The 24,908-nt window shown below is 38.7% G+C and overlaps 1 protein-coding gene across 1 annotated transcript; it reads right to left on the bottom strand.

Annotated features, from left to right (window-relative positions):
* Positions 1-13,357: 13,357 nt before the first annotated feature.
* LOC110619762 (polygalacturonase) lies at positions 13,358-15,100 on the bottom strand. Its single transcript, XM_021763310.1, has 4 exons — positions 14,598-15,100; positions 14,230-14,519; positions 13,901-14,129; positions 13,358-13,801 (listed from the first exon to the last, which is right to left on the bottom strand). Exons 1-4 carry the CDS (start codon positions 15,042-15,044, stop codon positions 13,583-13,585), a joined length of 1,185 nt encoding a protein of 394 aa, XP_021619002.1. The 5' UTR covers positions 15,045-15,100; the 3' UTR covers positions 13,358-13,582.
* Between the last annotated feature and the right edge of the window lie 9,808 nt (positions 15,101-24,908).

Raw genomic sequence — 24,908 nt, 5'->3', positions numbered from 1 at the left:
TATTTTTGTCCGGCTTCGACAACCGCGCGAGTAAAAAATTGGCGCCGTTGCCGGAGAATTGATTTTACTTGTTTGTTTATTTTTCTTTCATGACCAGATCTGAAAGTAGGGATACTCTGCCCTTTGATCCAGAAATTGAACGCACTCTCAGAAGGCTTGGAAAGCAAGTTTCTGCGCCTGAAGAACATTCTGCCCAACCTTCGGCCGCCGAAAGTCCTTCACTCCAGCCTCCGAACGTTGCACCAATGGCCGAACATCTCTGAGTCATGGATGAGGTACGTACATATAATCCCCCTTCTCAAATTCCTAACCTAACCTCTATTGTTGAAGACTATGTCATAGCTCTATAGGCTCGACGACTTAAGCTATCTCAGCCATGTAGAATCTGTGCACATGTGGGACACCTAACTTCCCAATGTCCTACACTTTATGAGGATGACCAACCAGTTCATACATATGGAGGATTCTATGAACAACCAAGACATGATCCCTACCATAACACATACAATCCATATTGGGGAGACCAACCAAACTATGGCTATGCTGAGGCTAACAACTACCAGGATTATCAAGGATATCAAGCCCAACCAGCACCTCTAAATTCCACCCAGCACCTTGAAAAGATGATGGAGTCCATGGTAAGTGCTTTATAAAACCTCGAACAGCGGATTGCCATCGCAGAAAATGCAAACATATTGAGAAGAGAGGAAGAGTTTCAAGATGATGAGGAAGATGATGAAAGTTCGCAAGTACAAGAACAAGCTGCTGAAGAGGCACAACCAGAAAACTGTTTGTCCAAACAAACTGATCAAACAGAGCCTGTTAATAATTTAGATATCATTGATTGTTTGAGTGAAAATGCTTTTTATCAAGATGATAAACTAAATGATGATCTTTGCAGGGAAGAGACTCAGAAAGAGCCAGAATTAAAAGAAACTGATTGTTGCATCCAACAGGAGAACTGCAACCAAGCACAGACTGAAGAGAGCTCTGTCGCACCACTTCAGGAAGGACTTGCGCAAATTGAAGCCATGACTTTTCGGCCGCCGAACTTCACCATCTTTTGGCCGCCGGACCCTTCACCTCAGCTTTTATTGCAGACTGAAACCATCTCCATCGCATCCTTTCAACTTCCAACGCAGTCAAGCTCCTCCAGTCCTCCCTTTCAGTCAGACCTTGCGCAAAAGGAGGCCCCTGGATCCAGTTCTGCCAAAAGCCTTGCGCAAGACAGTCCTGCAACACTTCCAGTTTTTATCTCATTTTTAAGTTTATTATTGTTCAGTTTATTTTCGGTCATAAAAAGAGAAATAGCCAATCTTGTGCAGAAGGAGCAAACTGAAACCATGTCAGCCATAGAGCCAACGCAAACAGTCCATGCTCACAAGGAACAAATGGTAGTCCAAGAGCCAAAACCAAAGGAGCATGCAGATCAATGCCTTCCCAAACCTCCGGATAAGATAGAGTTTGTTTTGCTAGATCTTAGTACTAAATTGCAGCTACACATGGAGAAACATGAATTGGAGTTCAAGGTGCTTCCCAATCATCTCAAAAATGCAAATATAAAAGCTAGAGGCACACCTCATCTAAAAGAGAAGAAGCTCATCATGTTACTTCATGAGTACATGGAGAAAGTAGGATGGTTCATGACTAAATCGAAAGGAGCGCTACGCTTTTTGCTCAATGCAGCTGGGATGCTTTTCCCCTTCCCAATTACTTGAGCCTTGATCAAGAGGATCGCACCATGCACACCACACCCAGGGGAGTACTCGGTTTCCTTTGTTCTTTTATGTTTCTTATACATTGAGGACAATGCATGATTTAAGTGTGGGGGTGCATATATCTGAATTTTTACTTTTAAGTTTATTTTTGTTTTAATCTTTAGTTTGCTTGCATTAGGCAAAATTTTTTCATTTTTATTATTTATGCTTTCAATAAAACACACACAACCACAACCTTCTTCTTCTTTTTGTTTTGCTCTACTCAAACTGATGAACTATGTTGAATGAGTTTTTCTTTCCATGACCCCATTGATGCGATAACTCTTTAAACTTATGTTGAATCAATTGCAGTGAGTTGTATTCATGTTTGAGAATTACCTTTTGAATTGAATCTTTAAGTTTGCCATGGTGAAAAATATATTGATGACCCTCAATTGATTGAGAATAAATTAAAATTGTGTGAATGAACCTAATGTGACTTGATTTAGCAATTGGTGTTGATTTGCCCAAATCATTGAGAGAAAGAAAATTCAGCAAAGGCAAAGACCTCAAAAGCACAAATTCAAAAACTGTTCCAATGGTCAAAAGACTATGAACAAGGCTAGTAGCCACTTGGATAGGTGACCAACTGAAAATCTAAACCTTCAAATAAAAAATAGGTTGGTGACCTTTCCAAGCAAAATCTAAAGTGCAAAAGCCTGAATAAAGTACTTCAAGGTAAGGGCAAGTCAATCCAAAAGCTAGAAAAAGTCTTAACAAATTAATGTGCATGTCTCTCTTGAGGAAAACAAATCCTAGCCATGGTAAGCAAAGGGAAACAAGGAAATGGGGTAAGTAATCTTCATGCATATATTCTTCACTGCAATGCTTCAAAATAAGTGTCTTGAGTATGAGCTTAAGTGGAAATAAGGATCTAGAGTGAGAAGAGCTTATTTGACTATGTTTGTTTGCTTGAGGACAAGCAAAAAGCTAAGTGTGGGGGTATTTGATAGAACATATTTTAGTCCTTTTTATCTTGATATTAATGATGATTATTTACATGATTTCTGCTTAATTTAATGTTCTTGGCATTGTTTTGCAGAAAATGGTGTAAAAGGACACTTTGGAGAAAATACCCCTAAAACTGTCTTATTTGGAGCAAAGGAGAGCAAGCCTGCCAAGTTGAAATCAAGTCAAGCTAAATATGGAAAGTTCTAAATAAGGAAAGTGGCAAAGAAGGAAAGAACATTCAGCCAAAGCAATTTGAAATTCGAATTTCAAATCAGCAAGTTGCCTTTTCCTTATTCTAGAAGCCACATCTCAAAGCTGCCATAATTGAAGAGCCAAAGAAGGAAAGTATTTTGAAATTCAAATATCCAAGATTCATATTCAGATATTGGATTTCAAGATCCCCCTTATTAAGGAAAGAAAATCCAAAGATCACATATTTCCTACTTAGTGCCATGCACATTCAAAATTCAAAAGGAGGCTCCACCTTCCTCTTTAGTGAATGGGCAACCTCCAAAAACGTGGGCAGCCTCTTGGACACACCTTGGGCAGTATCTTGAAGACCTTGGACAGTAATTAAAAGACCAAAGAGCCCCCCACTTGCAATTCAAGACATGCTCCACGTTTTTCCCTTCACACATGCATATAGAAGGCACATGTTGGACCAAGGGCACTTTGGGCAGCCTCTAAAAGACTCATGGACTGCCATGAAACCCTAGGCAGCCTTCCAAGACATATTTAAAGCCTTCAAGAAGCCTAGAAGAGGAGAATTCATCCTCCCAAATTCGGCCAAGCATGGGCAGCCCCTTCTCCACCTTAGTTCTTCATCTTCTTGCTTTCTTTTCATCTATTTTGTGTTTTGGTTCAGCCATGAGTGGCTGAAACCCTTTTTCTAGTTGAAGTTTGGTTGAAACTAAGGTTGTTTAAAGGGTTGTGAGATCTGAACAGAAACTTTTATCTTTGATTTTATTCAATATTCATGCAATTGTGCTTTGATTCCAAGATTGCTTTGTTGTTTTGATCAAATTGGCCACTTGATTCTTGATTGCAAAGTTAATTGATTGTTGATTAGGATATTTGTTAGTCCGTAATTGCTGGAAATATTCTGATCTAAGAACACCTGGTGTAAAAACTAAGAAATTGTATGATCTAGCAACATCTCATGCGTTTGAGTAGCTAGGGTTTGGATCTTTCTTGTTCTTCATGCAATTGGCAATTGTTTTGATGCCTTTGGCCCAATGACGTTCCTTGGCAATTTGTTGATTAGTAATTGGTTAGAGGACGTTCCCTAATCAATTTGTTCATAAGGGAAGACATGGTGGTGAGAAGCGTCTTCCACCCCCATAACCAACCTATTGAATCAATCAAGATAACCATGTTTCAATGATCAACCCAAACAACTAAAGTGGATCCATATCTTCAACTAGACTTTTCTCATATTGATTTCTTGTTTTATTTTAATTTCTTGCTGTTTTAATTGCTTTCAATAGTTGTTAGACAAATCAATCTCAAATCCCCCCTTTTTTACTTTCCTTGCACTTGTTTCTATTTCTCTTTGATTACTTGCTTTCACTTGTGCTTTCAATTAGTTCTATTGGTCTTGATTGAGATAAATAAATAGGTAATCAATTCTCTGTGGATACGATCCTTCACCACTGTCTGCAGTTGTAAATTGTAGGTAACCAAGAAGGTTATTTTTGACCGGCTTCGACAACCGCGCGAGTCAAAAACTAAGGTGAAGTTCTTCAACCGTGGCAACAAAGGCCATTGTATCTAATTCTTTGTGCATTGTAGATTCAGGAGCAACAAACCATGTAGTGAAGGATAAAAATACCTTTGTAGAGTTTCGATGAATTCTAGATGGAGCAAAATTGATGTGGGTAATAATTCCAAAGTGGAAGTTAAAAGGGATTGGTACATGCAAGTTAGATATGTGTGGTGGTCAAACTCTCTACCTGTATGATGTGCTTTATGTTCCAGCTATTCATTGAAATTTAGTGTTTGTTATTATGTTGATTAAGCTAGGTTTTAATCTCGTGATTCATTTTGATGGTGTTAATTTATATTTAGAACAAATTAAGTATGGTATTGAATATTTTCTATATGGTTTTTATTGTAATGGATATTAAACTAAGTCCTAATATATTTTTCTTTATTTATGCTTTCTTTTGATTTATCAAATGAGTTAAATATATAGTATGATAGGCTTGGTCACATTGGCCAAAAACATATGAATAGGTTAGCCAAAGAAAGCTTACTAGGAAATATAGACAAAATAGAATTATCTACTTGTGAATATTGCCTAACTGAAAAAACAACAAGAAAACTATTTGGAAAAGGCATAAGAGCCGAGGCTCCATTACAATTAATTCACTATAATATCTATAATCCAATGAATATTAGGGCTAGAGATGATGCTATTTATTTCATCACACTTATTAATAATTTCACTCGATTCAGACATGTTTACTTAATTTCTCAAAAGTCTGAAGCTCTAAGTTACTCCATTAAGTTTATCAAATTAGTCAAGAATCACTTAGAAAAATTAAAACTCTTAGGATTGATCAAGATTGAGAATACTTGTCTGGTGAGTTTAAAAGGTTATGTGATGAAAAGAAAATTCAATGATAGTTGACAATTCCTTATACACTTACAACAAAATGGTTTTGCGGAATGACGAAATAGAACCTTGCTAGAAATGGTTAGGTCTATGATGGCACAAGTAAATTTGCCTATTACCTATTGGCGTGATACATTATTTACTGCCGCATTTATTCTTAACCGTATACCTTCCAAATCAGTTACCATAAATCCATATGAGTTATGGACTAATAGAAAACTCAACTTAAGTGTTCTAAAACCTTGGTGATGTATTGCTTTTGTTCACAACCTTTCTAAAAAATATAGCAAATTAGGTCCAAGGGGAAGGAAATGTATCTTCATAAGATATTTAGAGTAGACAAAAAGACATGCATTCATAGGTGAATAAGATAGTGGCATAGTATTTGAATTTGAATCGCTAGATGTCATTTGTTTAGAAAATGAATTTTCTAAACAGGGTGAGATAGGTTAGGACATGTCTTTTTATAAAATTGAAGACCAAACTACTTCCGTTATAAAAAATGAATTCTTTTCCTAATAGGAGTATTTCAAACGGTAATGAACGAGTTTCTATTGATGTTAAAATATAATCGATAGTAAATCCATTAGATATTTCTAATCCCAGTGGGAGTAACTCTAACATTGATATATTAATATATCAATTTATCAATTTCAATCGCGATGAACTGGTCGTCCATATATTCCCTGTCGTCGCTTTAAGATCGAAGGGGAAGCATTTATAGTTACTCCAGCAGATGAAGAGGAACTGAGAAATGTAAATGAGGCTCTTGCATGCCTATTAAGGATAAGGGGATTAAGGCAATGGAGGAAGAAATGGAGTCTATAAAATCAAATCAAGTGTGGAATTGGTTGATTTGCCTATAGAATGAAAATTTATTGGGAACAAGTGGGTTCTCAAAATCAAGCATAAGGCTGATGGAAGTATTGAAAAATACAAAACTCACTTAGTAACCAAAAGATAGATATAACAGGAAGAAATTGATTATGAGGAAACTTTTTCACCTGTTGTGAGAATCACCTCTATAAGAATAATCTTGTCTATTGTAGCCATTTTAGATATAGAATTATACCAAATGGACGTCAAGACCATTTTTCTCAAAGGAGAATTAGAAGAAGATATCTATATGGAACTACCTATAGGTTTCGTTAAGAAAAGTCAAGAACACAAGGTTTGTAGAGTTAAAAGATCTATCTATAGCCTTAAGCATGCTACATTTAATTTCATAATGCAATCATGTCATATAATTTTACTATAATTGATGAAGACCATTGTGTTTATACTAAAAGATCTAAAGATAATTTTGTGATTTTATTTGTATGTCAATGACAAAAAAATATATTGTGTAAATAAAAGAGTGATAATCATTAAAATTTGATATGAAAGATATGGATGAAGCAACATATATTCTTGGAGTTAAGATTTTAAGAAATTGTTCAAAAAATTATTATCTCTTTCACAAGAGCCATATATTTAAAAAAATTATTAAATGATTTAGTATACAAGATTATAAGCCTATATAGAGGGTGAACATTTGTAACAGCCCGGCCCCTTTCGACCGGCCCTGTTACCGCTCACAGCCCGTGACCTTCCTCTGGGCCCAGCCACTGTGAGCAGCTCTTAACATCCCTTCACCCTCACGGGTTCCAGGCAGGATTTGTCCCCTTGGGTTCTCGTCAAACGCATCCTTCCCCAAGTGGATTTGGCCCAAATTTCCCTTAGGAAATTAGGTCGCCTCCCCCACTGCTCGAACCCTTGACCTCCCACTTTAAGGGAATAGTCTGGTGAGAGTGAGTACCAATTGTTCCAATCTCCGATGAAGGGAGTGGTTCGGTTTGGAAAGAAGGGTAAACTGGCCCCACGGTACATTGGTCCCTTTGAGATCTTGCAGAAGATCGGGCCTGTATCGTATAAGCTAGATTTACCGGCTTCTATGGAACGCATTCACCCGGTATTCCATGTTTCTATGTTGAGAAAGTTTGTGTCAGATCCAGAGAAGGTTCTGAGTGAACCTGAGGTGGAAATCTTAAGTGATCTCACCTATATAGAGCAGCCAGTGCGGATCCTTGACACCCAGATCAGAAAGCTGAGAAACAAGGAGATACCAATGGTGAAAGTTTTGTGGAACCACCACAACCTAGAAGAGTGCACGTGGGAGACTCGGGAGTCCATGCTCCAGCAATACCCATATCTGTTTTAAGGTTAGTTTTCCCCTTTTCTATGTGTTTATGTTGTGTTAGGGACATTCGGGGACGAATGTTCTTAAGGGGGGGAGAATGTAATACCCGGCTCGAGTCCGGCATCGGAATTCCTATAGTCCGGTGGAATCTCGGGTGTCGGAACCCTCGAGAAGGGTAATACATATGTTTTTCAAGGTATTTTCACTGGTTTTCATGTTTTGAAGGGTTAAAAGACTTGAGTTTTGACAGAAAAGCAACAAGGGAGAAATGCAAAGGTTCGGCCGCCGAAGGTCACTTTCGGCCGCCGAACATTGCATGGTTGCGGCTTCACGTTCGGCTGCCGAAGGTGGTCTGGCCAGCCACCTATAAAAGGGCCAAGGGTCGGTGGAAGGAGGATATTTCTCCTCCACTTGCAGCCAGAGGTGAGTTTCAGCCTCTCCCCACGTTGACTTTCATGTTTTCCATGATTTTCATCAAATCTTTCAAGAGTTTTAAGAGTTTTGGTGGTTTATGAAGGTTTTGAGCAAAAGAACCAAGTTTTGAAGCTTGGAGCTTTGGAAGAGTTTTTCTTCATATCTCCACGTTAGGATCCTTCATCCTTAAGTTGTGTAAGAGGTAAGTGAAGATCCTGAGCTTCTTTGATGATTTTGAAAGGTTTTATGAAGTTTGTATGGGTAGTTTGCATGTTTAGGTTGAGGTGTGGTTTTTGGTGATTTGTGGTGTTCCAGCATGTTTAAGTGTTATGTGCTATGTTTGTTTGGGGTTTTAGGGTAGTTGTAGACCCCTTTGTGCATATATATGTGTATATGCTAGTTGGGAGTAGTTGATATGCATGTTGGTAGGTTTTTGGGCAAAGTTTGCATGAAACAGAGCAGGGTTCTGCCCTTCGGGCAAAACCAGGTTCGGCCGCCGAAGGAAGGTTCGGCCTCCGAACCCTTTGTGGAGGCAGTTCGGCTGCCAAAGGTTGCCCCCGAAAGCTAGGCTTTCGGTTTAGAAAGGGACTTTCGGCCGCCGAAAGAAGGAGTTCGGCCGCCGAAAGTGTGTGAGTTTCGTCTCTGGACGAGACCTTCGGCCGCCGAAGGTGCCGCCGAACATGCATGAGTTTCGTCTCTGGAGTGGGGTTTCGGCCGCCGAACCTGCCGCCGAAAGTGCCCTGTCCAGCTTTCCTTTGCATGTTTTATGTGATGGTTTTAGGATTGTTTAGAGGGGTTTTGGGGAGTTTCGTAGAGATGTTCTTGAGTGAGTTTAGTCCCTCATTTGAGTCCACCTGTGTAGGTACGGACCAGAGGAATCAGGGAGGTCAGCAGTGAGTCCAGTGTCAGAACCTGCAGAGTCAGTGCAGAGATAACCAGGTGAGTGGAACTTAACTTAATGTTTTAATCTGACAACTGAATATTTTATCATGCTTCATGCATCATGAATATGCTCTAGGGTGAGTGCATTAGTGTACACAAAGATGATGCATTGCATTTATCCTTGTACTTGGCATGGCTCCTTGTACATTGCTTATGTGAGACGGCACGGACTTCGTGAGGATTCATTAGCCCTCAGAGGAAAGACCTGGAACAGCCCTACGGGGACCAGGCACATATACAAAGACCTGGAACAGCCCTACGGGGACCAGGCACATGGTACTTAGGTACCCCAGATGAGATAGAGGGAGTTTTGATCCGTCCGGCCGAGGTTATGTGATTATGTGTTGCATTCCATGAGAGCATGTTTTATCACCTATATTTGCCTATTCTACTCACTGGGCTATCGTAGCTCATCCCTCTCCCCTAACTTCAGTGGTGCAGGTTCAGAGATCAGAGAGAACTCAGCAGGGTACAGGAAGAGTACAGAGTCTTGTAATAGCTAGTGTGGACATGTACATATAAAGAGATAAGGTTTATGTATAGTGTATAGAATGGTGCTTGACTATAAGAGTTGTAATCCCTTGTTCTTTTCACATGATCAGTTTATGTTTACATATATTGTTGTATGTTTATGAGCAAAACCAGGCTTAACATTATGAGTGTGATCCGCCTAGAGCTATGAGGAGCTCTAGTAGGGATTAGTAGAGAACAGAGAGAGTGCATGCACAGGTTAAGCCTTGGAATGAAGAAAAGTTTTATGTTTTTACAGCAAATGTATGATCATGTATGGGATTTCCCCGGGATACAGACAGGATAGCAGGCTTACTACGGGTCCCGGTGACCTTAAGTCGATCTGGATCCTAGTGCCGGTGGCAGTTCGATTTCCGGGCTGTTACAACATTTAGTTGGTTAGGTTTAAAATTGAACCAAACTGAATAAACTGAAAATTAAAATTTAAGTATTTGTGAAAATCGAATCAAACTGAACTGAACCGAATTGGTTTGATCCAGTCCAATTTGATAGATTGGACTTTTTTTATTTTTTACACCTTATTTTAAGTATTCTATGATTTATTTAAATTATTTCAACCTTGATTGAGTCTGATCTCTCTCTATTATCAAAATGACATAGTATTGGCAACTAATTAGTTCGATTCGATTTAGTTTTTTTTTTATCAAAATGAACCGAATCGAAATAACTAATTGTTTGAAAAATTAAAACTAAACCAAACTAAAAAGATTATAAAACCGAACCAAAATTTTGAATTAATTCGAATCGGTCAGTTATTTCGGTTTGAACTGAATACTGCTCACTCCTAAGCCTATAAACACTACTTCAAAAAGTGAAGATTTAAGTTGAAAAACGTACCCTAAGACTCCACAAGAAAAGCAATAAATGAGTAGAGTCCCTTATACTAACATAGTCCATAGTCTAACGTACATCCTGATGTGTACTAGACCTTATATTTGCTATGTTGTTGGATTAGTTAGTAGATATCAATCCGATTCAAAATATCAACATTGAAAAAATAGTTAAGAGTATATTGAGATATCTAAAAGGCACAACTGATTACTTTCTCAAGGAAAAGATTTACTATTGACAGGCTATACTGATGCTGATTCGGGAGGTGATTTGGATGAAAGAAAATCTACCTTAGAATATGTTTTCTTACTAAATAATGGAGTTGTATCATGGAGTAGTAAGAAATAATCTTATATAACATTATCCACTATGGAAGTTGAGTTCATGGTATTCTTAGTAGCTGTGCAAAAAGATGTATGGTTAAAGCATTTCCTAGTACATTTGGGAGTATTTAATAATATTGTTAAACCTGTTATGGCTAATCGTGATAGTCAAGCTGCAATTACTTATACAAAGGATCCCAATACTAGAAAAAAACTAAGTATATTGATATAAAATACAATTTTATAAGAGATATAGTGACTAAGAAAGAAAAAGAAAAAGACTATAAAAATAAAAAATATACAAGTTCAGAGCACAAAATATGACCAAGAGAAAATACTAGAGAGAGAGAGCAAAGAGAAAAGAAAGGGAAGGGAAGAGTCGGGGTTTGGAAGGTTGCTAATTCTATTGGCCTGGTTTCTTATCGTTGTTGATGTGCCCTCTCTATTATTTATTTTCTTTTTCATTGTCATTGCTTAACTTTCCATTTGTTTTTCTTTTGGGTCCCATATTCGACTCTTCCTATCCGTGATGGGGCTCTATTGTATTGTTTTGTTGTTGCTGTTTTGTTTTGTTCCCTTTTATTGTTGTCTATTTTTAAGTTCAATACGAATCTAGGAGGGATTCTTTGTTGTTTTGTTCTCCTTTCATTTTGCTCTTTGCATCTGCAATGGAGGTTGATGAGCCGGTGCAAGTAATGGAGTCCATGCATGGTGTGATTATTTGTGTCTATGGATTTGGGAGGTTGGTTTGATTATTTGCTTCTTTGGTTTAGTTTTTCAATTTTATTTTCATGATTTAATTTACTTTGGGTTTCTATATTTTGTGTTTGGACCTTTGGATCAATTGTTTGTAACTCTCTATCTTAGCCTTTGAGCCTTTTAAAATGCAATATATTATGCATTGTTTAAAAAAGTTCAGAACATAGACCGCAAAAAAGAAAACTTAGTGGTGTCATTCTAGATAGAGGAAAATAAAGGAAATGGGAGGAAATAAGAAATAGCAAATATGAAATGTATATAGAAAAGAACTCCACCATCCTCAATCCATAAAATTAAAGGGTAAATTGATAATTTAATAGGCTTAAAGGATGTTTGATTTAGCTATTGAATGCAGCTAACGCAGCTAACGGTTGATAAACATCCAAACAGCTAAACCAAATGTTGGGTAAGCTTTAAGAAGAGCAAGTGATAGCTATAGCTAATAATAGGGGTGTAAATGAACTAAACTGTTTGCGAGTTACTCGAGATTCGGCTCAATAAAAGCTCGATTGGACTCAACTCAATTTCTAAACAAGTCAATTTTGAGCTTAATTTTTAAATTCATTTAGTAAATGAGCCAAACTTAAGCTCTATAGTATTCAGCTTATAAGGTCAGTTCATTTCTAGATTTATGAGCATGCTCGTGAGCAGATTCTGAATAGTTTCGTTAAGTAGGCTAACATTAATATCATAAGAGAAATAAACTCAAATCCTACATATACTTTCATAAGCTAAATATAAATTTTCTAAATTTTCAGCTCTACATAGTTTAATAACACTGTTAAAACTTGTAGATATTCGGATCGTTAAGATTTAAGAGCTCATTCTTTACAAGTTTGCAAGCTAATTTGTACATATACCTATTTAACTAAAATTATTTAGTTTTAAACTAAAACTCATTATATGTGTAAATAAATTAAACTGTTCGTGAACTATTCGAGATTAAACTTGATAAAAACTCGACTTGTCTAGACTCATTTGCTAAGACAGTAAAACTTGAACTTATTAATATTTGGTTCAAGTTTGAAATAAGTTAAAACTCAAGCTCGAAAAAATGTTAACGAATCAAATTTAAATTCTTTAAAATTCGGCTAGACTCGATTTGTTTACATCCATAGCTAATATACGGCCTATCAACTACATTTGGAATTAGTTCTATAATTAGAGTAATGTTTCCATCACCTGATAACTATTTTAACTTTAGTTTTTATTTAGACTATATTACCTTTTAAAATTTTATTAATTATAATTTTTTAAATTAAATTTTATATCAATAAATTATTTAAAACTACAAAATATAATTGCAGAATTGAGTGATTACTGTTATGCTAAAAGGTTAAGCAGTCGTACCCTCCAATTTCTTATGTGTAGCAATCTAAGTGCCATGATTCGAAGGAATCTTAATAGGATGCTTTTTTTTATGCACTAAATGTCATGATTCCAAGGATCTTAGTAGTAGGATGCTGACCCATTTAGACAATAATCTCCTTTCCAGTACTTGCTAGAGTTTAAACCTATGATCTTGATTTTGATACCTAGGATTCAACCTATGGTGGTAAGCCTCAATATCCTTGTATTTTGAAACTAACAAATATTTAAAAAAATCGTTAACTATAATTCCCTCCTATCAACAGTTAATCTGCGACCTCCGACCTCCTTGTAGCTCTAATCTTCTTTGAGATGGATTTGGTTAGTTCATTAATTATTTAATTTCATAAGACTATTTATTAAAAAATTGAAAAAGTTTTAATGCAAATTTTAGAATCAAGTGGAGTAATTTTTTTATAGAAATTAAGCAAAGAATTAGATAATATAATAACAGAAAATACTTTTTTTTATCCTATAATTTTTATTCACTTTGATTTTTTACATATATTAAGAAAAATAATTTTTTTATTGACTTTTTAATTATACTCATTTTAAAAATATTAAATTTTATAAAATATTAAGAAATATTTTAAAAAAATTTAAAAATAAGATAAAATAAAATTATAATAATTAATTTATATTATTATAATATAAAAAAATAAATAATGGATAAAAATTATGCCACAAATGGATTAATATTTTTCACAAAATAAGTTAACGAGATAGAAACAATAGATCATTGCAGGGTCGGGCTCCAACAAAGCTGAATTGGGCCTAATTAAAAGCGCCAGACTCGGGCAATAAACCGATTTAATCAACCAGAGACCAAACTCAACGGACTCAATGAGCTAGTTTTCTTACTCCTAGCATTGTCGTCATTCAAAATCCTGAAACAAGACATTCCTCCCTCCTAAAGACAGCTTGAGGGCTGAACAAAACCAGAAACTGTACCAGCAGCATTAGTACAAGAAGCTTCAGCTGGCCGATTATTGTAAGTTAGTTTCACATCCTCCAATTCAATCCCAGTGCATGGATTCTTTTTGCTACAGTCCAATTTCACTGCCACTTCTGTTGCTGATGATCCATGGATGTCTTGGTATGTCACATCACTAATTTTAATGCCGGATTGCTGTCCAATTACAACAAGTAGATTGATTTATTTGGAGCCCAACATATAAAATAATTAGTGATTTGTTGTTCTAGTTGTCCAAAGAGTTATAGATGATACCTGGTTAGGACAATTTTTGTCGTCAGGACAATAATTTTGATCAATCAGAATAGGGTTTTGGACATTGGTCATAACAGCATGTTGGAAAAGAATGTTCCTAGCAAAACCATTGCTGGGTCTGCCCCAAGATTTAATCCTCACACCATTTTCAGTGCCAGAAAATGTACAACTCTTAACAGTTACATATTGCACTCCATCTTCTTCAAGTTCCTTGCCTAAACTTCCAATGCTGGAACAATCACATTTTTGAAAAATCTCAGTAACCTATTGTAAGAAAACATGAAAAATAATATATATTCGTGTATGAAATAATTAACAATTTTCTTCACCTGATTCCATGGCCAGGTCCACAAGCAACATTTTCGATCCATAAATTAGTAGTGCCAGGGCCAATTGATACACAATCATCACCTGTACCAATCTTGGAATTCAAGATCGTGACACCAGTAGATTGTTCAACGTGAATCCCATCGGTGTTTGGGCTGTTGCCAGCCGCAGAGACTTTCACATCATGGACTTTCACATTCTTGCATCCGTTGATGACAATATGAAACTTCTGACTATCTTGTGATGCTAATCCGTTGATTTCGATGTTATTGGAATTGGAAAATTCTATTGACTGCACCATACAAAACAAGAGCATTATAACTACCCACTTCTTTCATAAGTCATCATGTGCTTGAACTGTAGAGCTTACCGTTGCGCCACTGGGGCAACTCTTCCTGGAGGCTTTGCAAGACCACAAGGCGGTGCCTTGACCGTCAAGTATACCGCCGGAAACAGTAACCCCATCAACATGCTCGAACATTAGCCAATTTTTTTCTTGACCGATAGCCGAATAATCTGATGGAGCCACAAGGGTACCATCGATAGTAACTAGAATGGCACTGTTCTTGCAGGGACCCTGAAAGGTCACCTTGCCTAGCGAAAACCTCCCTGAAGGCACGTAAAGAGATGCAGGTTCCGAAGACCCACAGACCTGAGCCCATGCAGCAAGAAAGGCCTTGGTTGAGTCAGTTGTGCCATCGGGCTTGGCACCATAGCTCTGCACACTGTATTGTGCTGATCCTGCAATTGAAGGAGATGATGAAGCTAAGAAAATGGAGAAAAGTGTGAAAGCAAGAAAGCTAAGTGTGTGTGCCATTTCTTGTTTGGTTGATAAGAATGTTGAAGAGGAAGTGAAGTGAGAGAATGGGATATGGAGAGTCGTGAGGAAATCGAAACTGCCTGAGGGGTTTATATAGGATTTTGAAAGCCGTTGTCTACAGAAATTTTAGAACAGTATAATCAGATGGAGTATGGACTTCCCATCAGTAAACAGTAACAATGAATTATCTTCTTTGGTCAAATAGAGGGAACTGGCCAACCTTGCCAGAGAAATTAAGTTAAAAGCCAAAGAAAATTAAGGATGAAGAGTTTCCAATTAATTACTTTGAAATAAATATTAAGGAAGCAAAATAAATTGAAGAGGGAAATATGTTTCTTGACTTTCACGTGACAATTGTAGAACCTGACATGATAACAGCCAATAATACCATGAAACGACAGGTCGTCCAATAAACCAGCTGAATTCGGCGTAAGCAACCCAAGAGTGCATATATTTTCACATGTTTTAAGCTCTTGTCCTTATCTTTGACTCACATTGCATACGTACCCTCTCCATCCTGTGAGAAATATACGATCACTCTCCTATAAAAATGGGTAAATTAATTATTATCTTTATATAAAATATATATTCTATTTATATTATTTTATTGTTAAATTATTTTTATTAATAAATTTTACTTTTAAAACGTATTAAAAAAAAACGTTGAATAAGTTTGCAATGGAACATGACAGGTGGAGTAGAAAATGGAGAAGAAATCGGCGGTTCTATAACTTCCCTGCATGTGTGCACATAAAAAAGGAACCTTTGTTCAGCTGTTGGTTGAAATTTTGTATGTCATATGCTTTATATGTATAAACTGTCTAACTGTTTTAACTAACCCTAGTCTAGTATTTCACGTCACTTTCAGTTTTCTTATTTTCTTTCGTGACGAAAGTTCTGTTTTAGGCTTTCAGAGGTATGTGGCAAGATTTGAGGGGGGCTTCAAATGCTTTGTAAAGACCCACATTCATCAATTCAACCGGAAATATTGCCATGAATTCATCTTAGCTTTAATGCTAACTAAATAATTAATAGCAGCAAAATGTGACCACGCAATCATAACACTATCTGAATAGCGTCTGTAAAACTTTTCTACAACAAGTAAAAATCGAATTAATTTATAATTTTGATTCGATTTTTTATTTATTTCGGTTTGATTCGATTTTTAATTTTAAAATTTTCGATTATTTCTGTTAGGTTTGATTTTAATAAAAAAAATTAAAAAAACCGAATCAAACCGATTAGTGATGATAATAGTATATTCTTTTCAATAATATAGAGATTAGATCATATTAAGGTTAAAATATTTCAATTAAATTTTAAAATATTAAAAATAAAGTGTAAAAAATAAAAAGTTATTAAAAATTAAATCGAATCGAATCAGACCGATTCAGTTCGATTCGATTTTTGATCAAAATCAATTCGGTTCGATTTTCATAAATACCAAAATTTCTATTTTCGGTTTATTCAGTTCTGACCGAATGCCCATCAATTTATGGAAAATAAATTTTTAAAGGAAGATGTTGATGAGATGATAGAAATTTAAAATTTTTAATTCAAGTTCTAAATATGGGGTATTTTTAAAATTTAAAAGGCAGTGCTTTATTCCTTTTATTGGCCTACCTTGCACAAATCAAAATTAATTGAATCGATAGATTATAAATACCAAATAGTTCAATCTAAAAAAAAATTATTTGTTTATTGGGTAGAAATGTCAGATTTCAAAGTGAGAGATGTAGAAGCATATAGTCGTGAAGGTGAAATTGCATTCTGTTGTGTTGAAATTAAATGAATTAGGTATCTTATAATCTTGCATACCAAGTCTAAAAAATTAGGTTCTAATTCATGCTTGATTATGTAAATAAAAGGATTAACCTTTGAGTTTAATTAAAGGATATGATTATCAATACTTAATTGCTTCTCAACTACATGAATTTTCAACAACAATAATCAAAATTCAACTGTAATCAGCTAAACCCTTTCCTTTGATTGGGGACCAAATTAACTAATTCACCACATGGATTAAGGTTTCTTTTACAACTTTCCAAACGAAACAAAAAAGAAAAGGTTTTGGACAAATGAGTAATAATCAAGGTTTTAAACTGAAAATTTCCAAGGTTGGTTGAAATCCCTTTTGTTATCAATTAATAAATGTACAAAATCCATTTTCAGAGAATGCTATTTTTTTTTTATTTTAGGCAAAAATCCATTTTAAATACTTGAGAAGATAGATTAAAAAATTCATTTACGTTTAGTCAAATAGGGTTTACATAAAACTCTTAAATTTTTCAATAAATAGTCACTTAATACTTAAATTTTTTAAAATGGGAAGGCCGATTACACATACAGTTACAAGAAAGCTTTTAAGGTCCAAAGATAAGACTCTGCCCATAAACAAACTCTAGAGACTAACCCACCCTTGACCTAAGACGGACCCGACGATAGAATCTCCAACTTTTCAGAAGCTGTGACTGTAACGACCCCAAAATGGACCGTCACCGGCGCTAGGATTCAGGTCGGCTTAAGGCCGTCAGAACCCGTAGCAAGCCTGTTATGCTCTCTGTGTACCTGTAAATCTCATACATGATCATACATTTTCTGTGAAAATAAAAACTTTTTTCTCTGTACCAAGGCTTAACCTGTGCATGCACTCTCTCTGTACTCTGTACTCTGTACTCTGTACCCCTGACTAGAGCTTGCTCTAGATGGGTTAACTCATACCTGTTAAGCCTGGTTTTTCACATACTCTGTAAAACATATACATATACAGACCATGTACAAAACAAAAGATTTACAACACAAACATCACTAAGTCAAGCACAATTCTAACTTTATACACAACTGACATGTCCACCTCTATTACACAACTCTTTTCTCTTCCTGTACTCTACTGATCCCCACTGTTTACTGTACACTGAACCTGCAAGACTGGGGTTAAGGGAGTGGGATGAGCTCTATAGCCCAGTGAGTAGAACAGTAAAACATATCATGAAAACATGACCTTATGGAATGCATCATAACACAGACAATCCACAACAAGGGTAAACCTGTCACCAAATAGTCCCAGTATCTCATACCAGGGCGTAGTCAAAGGCACCTAGATTTCCTGTCTCATATATGTATATGTGTCTATAACACCTGTACTTACCATTGCCAGGGCGTAGTCAAAGGCTCCTGGACTTTACTATACCTGCCAGGGCGTAGTCAAAGGCTCCTGGACTTCTATACCTGCCAGGGCGTAGGCAAAGGCTCCTGGACTTATCTCAGTGACTATTGGATCATTCAGCATTCACCCACATCAACAAATAACTATGCAATGCAACATATTCGTGGATTCTAATGCAAACAACCTACTGCATAACCATGATGCATGAAATATGCTAAAAACATTCCATTGCTCAATTAACAGAATGAAGTTTAGTTCCACTCACCTCTGGACTGACTCTGCAGGTTCTGTAATCTCTGGAGCAGTACTCACTGCTGCTCTCTCTGGTTCCTCTGGTCTGTGTAAGCACAGATAAACGCAAATGAGGGACCAAGAGAACTCAAGAATGACTCTATGAACCTCCCCAAGAATCCCCTTAAACTCACTCAAACATCTATGCAAAGCATGCAAAGGAAGGCTGGACAGGACACTTTCGGCGGCAGGTTCGGCGGCCGAAAGTCCTCTCCAGAGCCGAAACTCATGCACCTTCGGCGGCCGAATCTCACATTTCGGCAGCCGAACCCTTTCGGGGTCAAGTTTCGGGGGCTAAAAGGCACTCCAGAGTTGAAAGTCTCTAACCTTCGGGGGCATCTTCGGCGGCCGAACTCCCCTCCAGAGCCGAAAGTCCAAAGGCTCGGGGGCAAGCTTGGGCAGCCGAAGCCACCTCCTCAGCACATTCGGCGGCCGAACCATGCTTCGGCGGCCGAAGCTGGGTTTCAGCAGCAAGGCAGAAACTTGCTCTGCCTCTCGCCAAAATGCACCAATTCACCTCAAACTCAACCACCTCCATTCCTTAACTTGCATACACCCAAGTATATGCTCAAAGGGGTCAAAAACTACCTAAAACCCCCAACAACACAAAACATATAACACATAAACATGCTTTATCAACAAAACACCAAAAACCTCACTTTTTACCCTATGCATGCAACTCTACCCAAAAACCTTCTAAAACCTTCAGAAAATATAAACACAAGCTCAGGATCTTCACTTACCTCTTGAAACCAAGAAGATGAACGATCCTAACATGGAGTTTTGGAGCAACTCTCCTTCAAACGCTCCAAACTTCAAAATCTCAAGTTTTAGCTCAAAACCTTCAAAATAACATAAAAATCAATCAAATCTTTGCAAGATTTAATGAAAACATGAAGAAAAGCTTCAGAAGGACAAGGTCTCACCTCAGAAAGTGAAAGAAAACGGCAAGAGTTATCCTTTCAACCGACTGAGGGCCTTTTATAGGTGGCTGGCCAGACCACCTTTGGCGCCCACACGTGAAACCGAAAGCCATGCATGTTCGGCGGCCGAATATCTCCTTAGGCGGCCGAACCTGGCTTTTCTGCCTTGGTTCTTTTCTTTCAAAAACTCTTTTCATTTCAACTTTAACACATTAAAACATACTATAGTACTGTAGAAAACCATAAATCTCACCCTTCTAAAGATTCTGACATTCTGGATTCCACCGGACGACAGGAATTCCGATGCCGGACTCTCGCCGGGTATTACATTCTCCCCCCCTTAAGAACATTCGTCCTCGAATGTGCCGAAAACAAACAATAAACACATAAAAAGGAGGAAACGAACCTCAAAACAAATATGGATACTGCTGGAGCATAGACTCTCGCGTCTCCCACGTGCACTCCTCAAGATTATGGTGGTTCCACAGGACTTTCACCATCGGAATCTCCTTGTTCCTTAGCTGTCTGATCTGTGTGTCAAAAATCCGCACTGGCTGCTCTATATACGTGAGATCTCCAAGGACCTCCACATCAGGGGCACCAAGAACCTGATTCGGATCTGACACAAACTGCCGTAGCATAGAAACATGAAATACCGGGTGAATTCTCGCCATAGAAGTAGGTAAATCCAGCTTAGACGACACATGTCCGATCCTCTGCAAAATCTCAAAGGGTCCAATGTACCGCGGAGCTAACTTACCCTTCTTCCCAAAACGAATCACTCCTTTCATTGGAGACACCTTTAGCAATACCCAATTACCCTCCTGGAACTCTAACAATTTCCTGTGTACGTCTGCATAGCTTTTCTGTCTACTCTGAGCTGTTCTGATCCTCTCTCTGATCATGGGCACTGTTCTACTGGTAATCTCTACCAACTCTGGCCCTGCAAGAGCCTTCTCTCCTACCTCTTCCCAGCAAACAGGTGATCTGCATTTCCTCCCATATAATGCTTCATAAGGAGCCATCCCTATGCTAGCATGATGACTGTTATTGTAGGCAAACTCCACCAGGGGTAGATGCTGCCTCCAAGAACCGCCAAAGTCTAACACACACATTCGGAGCATATCCTCTATGGTTTGGATGGTCCTCTCTGACTGTCCATCAGTCTACGGATGGAAAGCAGTGCTAAAATCCAACCTCGTGCCCATTGCACTCTGCAGACTCTACCAAAATCTGGAGGTGAACTGAGGTCCTCTATCTGAGACTATAGACACTGGAACTCCATGCAATCTCACTATCTCATCTAGATATACCTGTGCCAACTTATCCACAGAACAGTTACTTCTAACGAGAATGAAATGAGCAGATTTCGTGAGTCTGTCCACAATCACCCATATGAAGTCTATCCTGTTGGACGCTGCCGGTAAGCCCACTACAAAATCCATAGCTATGTTCTCCCATTTCTACTCTGGAATTGGCAGTGGGTTAAGCATTCCAGCCGGCTTCTGATGTTCTAATTTCACCCTTTGACAAATCTCACAGGCTGTCACAAACTGCGCCACTTCTTTCTTCATGGCTGGCCACCAATATACCCTCTTCAGATCCTGATACATCTTGGTGGCTCCTGGGTGAACACTATACCTCGCATTATGAGCTTCCCTCATAATGTCTTCCTTCAAACTGCTACTATCTGGCACACAAAGTCGACTCCCATAGCGAAGGATCCTTTTGCTGTCAAATCTAAATTCTGCACTGTTGCCTGATTGTACAGTCCTGGCAATTTTCATCAACTCTGGGTCCTCATGCTGTTTCTGAGCTATTTGCTCCAGAAACACAGGTGTCACTCTCATCTGTGCTATCAACGCACCCGTACCAGACAACTCCAGTTGTAACCCTTCCTCTATGAGCGTATAAAGCTCCATCACTACTGGTCTCCGCTCTGCTGCTATATGGGATAAACTGCCTAGTGACTTCCGGCTTAGGGCGTCTGCCACAACATTCGCCTTACCCGGATGATACTGGATCTTACAATCATAATCACTGAGCAATTCCACCCATCTTCTCTGCCTCAAATTCAGCTCTCTTTGACTCAAGATGTATTGTAAACTCTTGTGATCAGTGAAGATCTCGCATTTAACCCCATAGAGGTAATGCCTCCACATCTTGAGTGCAAAGATAACTGCTGCCATCTCCAGGTCATGGGTGGGGTAATTCAACTCGTGCTTTTTCAACTGTCTAGAAGCATAAGCAATCACCCTATCACTCTGCATCAAAACACAACCCAATCCCACTCGAGATGCATCACAGTACACTGTGAACTCCTCAGTACTAATAGGCAGAGCTAATACTGGGGCTGATGTCAACCTCCTCTTGAGCTCCTCAAAGCTCTCTTCACACTGGTCTGACCAGATAAACTTCTGGTTCTTCTGAGTCAGTTTGGTCATAGGAGCCGCTATCTTTGAGAAGTCCTGAACGAACCTCCTGTAGTAACCTGCCAGTCCCAAAAAGCTTTTAATCTCAGTCACTGTCGTGGGTCTGGGCCAGTTAGCTACAGCCTCTATCTTCTTGGGGTCTACCTCAATCCCTTCTGCTGATACCACGTGTCCCAAGAAGGAAATGCTCCTCAACCAAAACTCACACTTAGAGAACTTGGCATATAAACCATGCTCTCTCAGTGTCTGTAGAACTCTCTTCAGATGCTAGGCATGCTCCTCTGCATCTCTGGAATACACTAAGATATCATCGATAAAAACAATAACAAAGTGATCTAGATACTCGCTGAAAACTATGTTCATGAGATCCATGAATGCTGCAGAGGCGTTAGTCAACCCGAACGGCATCACTAAGAACTCATAATGCCCATATCTGGTCCTGAAAGCTGTCTTTGGCACATCTGTGTAACGACCCAAAAATCGGACCGCTACCGGCGCTAGGATCCAGGTCGACTTAAGGCCGCCGGGACCCGTAGCAAGCCTAACATACATCCTGTGAACCTGATTAATCCCATACATGATCAACAACATACATAAAAATTTAAAACTTTTCTTTCGTTCACACACCAAACTCAACCTGTGCATGCACAGTACATAAACATAATCATAATCATGACCCCCTCCTCTGTGGGATCTCATCAATGCCCCAATGGGCAATACATCATAAGTTGAGTTGGTTTGCATAATCATCATAAAATATCTAAGATCATGTATTAAAAGGGATATCTTATACATATAGTCAAGCACAACCTCTAATCCTCAAAGTCATTACATAACTAAAACTGTACTTTTACATAACATTAATACATTTATCATGTCCACACTATCTATTACATACACATGACTTCATTACTCTTATGGATCTCCTGGTCTACCCTGTACCTGCAATCCTGGGGAAAATGGGAGAGGGGTGAGCTACTAGAGCCCAGTGAGCAGAATAATAAAACATTTAAAACATATGATAACATGAAATGCATCACATCACAGCTAATCACATCAAGGATGAACTTGTCACCATTAGCCCTCTGCATAGTCCAACTGTGCCAGAACGTAGAATGGGTCCTGGTCTTTCTCTTACATAGCATAACATAACATGGTCCAACTGTGCCAGAACGTAGAATGGGTCCTAGTCTTTCTCTTACATAGTGCCAGCGAACGTAGAATGGGTCCCACTGGTCTTACATTCCATACCGTACATATCACATCGTCACATCATAGATCGAGGGCTATGGATCATCCAACATTCATCCACATCAACATTAAAATGTGCAATGCAATATATTCGTGAATTCTAATGCAAACAACCTAAAACATTACATGGCATTCATGATGCATGAACATGCTCAAACTATACGATCAATTTGCTTAAAAACATAAAGGTTTATTCCACTCACCTCTGGATAGATCTGACCAGACACCGGAGCAGCTGACTCACTGCTGGGGTCCTCGGTTCCTCGGGTCCGAACCTACACAGGTGGACTCGAATGAGGGACCAAACATACATGAACATAACTCTAAACTACTCCCCAAAAACCCCCTAAAACATCATGAAACAATCATAGAAAAACATGCAAGAAAGGGCTGGACAGGGCACTTTCGGTGGCAGGTTCGGCGGCCGAAAGTCCCTCCAGAGCCAAAAGTCAGGCAGGTTCGGCGGCACCTTCAGCGGCCGAAACTCCCAGACAGAGGCGAAACTCATGCATGTTCGGCGGCACTTTCGGCGGCCGAAACTCCCAGACAGAGACGAAAGTCTCCTTTCGGGGGCAAACTTCGGCAGCCGAAGGCTGCCTCCACAAGCATGTTCGGCGGCCGAAAGTTCCTTCGGCTGCCGAACCTGGTTTCTCCCTTAGTGGCAGAAACTCAGCTCTTCTATGCACATTTGCCTCCAAAACTATCCAATCATGCATAAACCTATTCTACAACATTCCCAATCATACACAAGCAAACATACAAGCTCCTAGGGGCATCAAACCATCAAAAACCCCAACTACAACACACAAGCAACTCACATTGTTCATAAACACATATAAAACCCATAAACCTAACCATGAGCTAAACATGCATTCTACCCCATAGATCGACTTAAAACTTACTTAAAACATGAAATGAGCTTAAGATCGGCTCTTACCTCATGGAGATCGAGAGAGAGACGACCTAACTCGGAGATGGGAGGGGTTGAGTTCCCTTGAACCTCAAAGCTCCAAAACTTTGCTCAAAGCTTGAAAATCTTCAAAACAAGGTAAAAACTCATGAAAATCGAGTAGGATTGGAAGGAAAGAACTCAAGATCGGTGAGGGACGGCGGAGAGCTCACCTTGGCCGAAAATGGGGAAAAAGCTCGCCCGTTTTCGGCTAAGGGACCCTTTTATAGCGGCTGGCCAGGCCACGTTCGGGGGCCGAACGTGCCTTCGCATGCATGCCATGTTCGGCGGCCGAACTTGAGGTTCGGCGGCCGAACCTGGACTTTCCTCACTTATGCTTTCGGGGGCCTAAAGGCACTCCCGAAGGCATGCATGTTCGGCGGCCGAACTTGAGGTTCGGCGGCCGAACCTGAGTTTTCCTTCAAGGTTGTTTTTATGCAAAAACTCATTTCCATTTTACTTAAAACCATGAAATACCTTAAAACATTTCATGAAAACATGTTTCTACCCTACTAGAGGATTCCGACATCCGAGATTCCACCGGACGGTAGGAATTCCGATACCGGAGTCTAGTTGGGTATTACATTCTCCCCCCCTTAAGAACATTCGTCCCCGAATGTTCCTCAACTAGCACCTAGCATGTCATAAAACATAACATACATGCATAGCACATAAACACATAGAGATCTAACCTTAAAAGAGATGAGGGTACTGCTGGAGCATAGACTCCCGTGTCTCCCAAGTGCATTCCTCCAAATTGTGGTGGTTCCACAGGACTTTCACCATCGGGATTTCCTTGTTCCTTAGCTTTCTGATCTGGGTGTCTATGATCCGTACTGGCTGTTCAAC

This window comes from Manihot esculenta, chromosome 7 (assembly GCF_001659605.2).
Source record: "Manihot esculenta cultivar AM560-2 chromosome 7, M.esculenta_v8, whole genome shotgun sequence".
NCBI classification, from domain to species: domain Eukaryota; kingdom Viridiplantae; phylum Streptophyta; class Magnoliopsida; order Malpighiales; family Euphorbiaceae; genus Manihot; species Manihot esculenta.
Note: the sequence above shows the minus strand (reverse complement) of the source record. Positions and strands in the feature narration are given on the sequence as shown.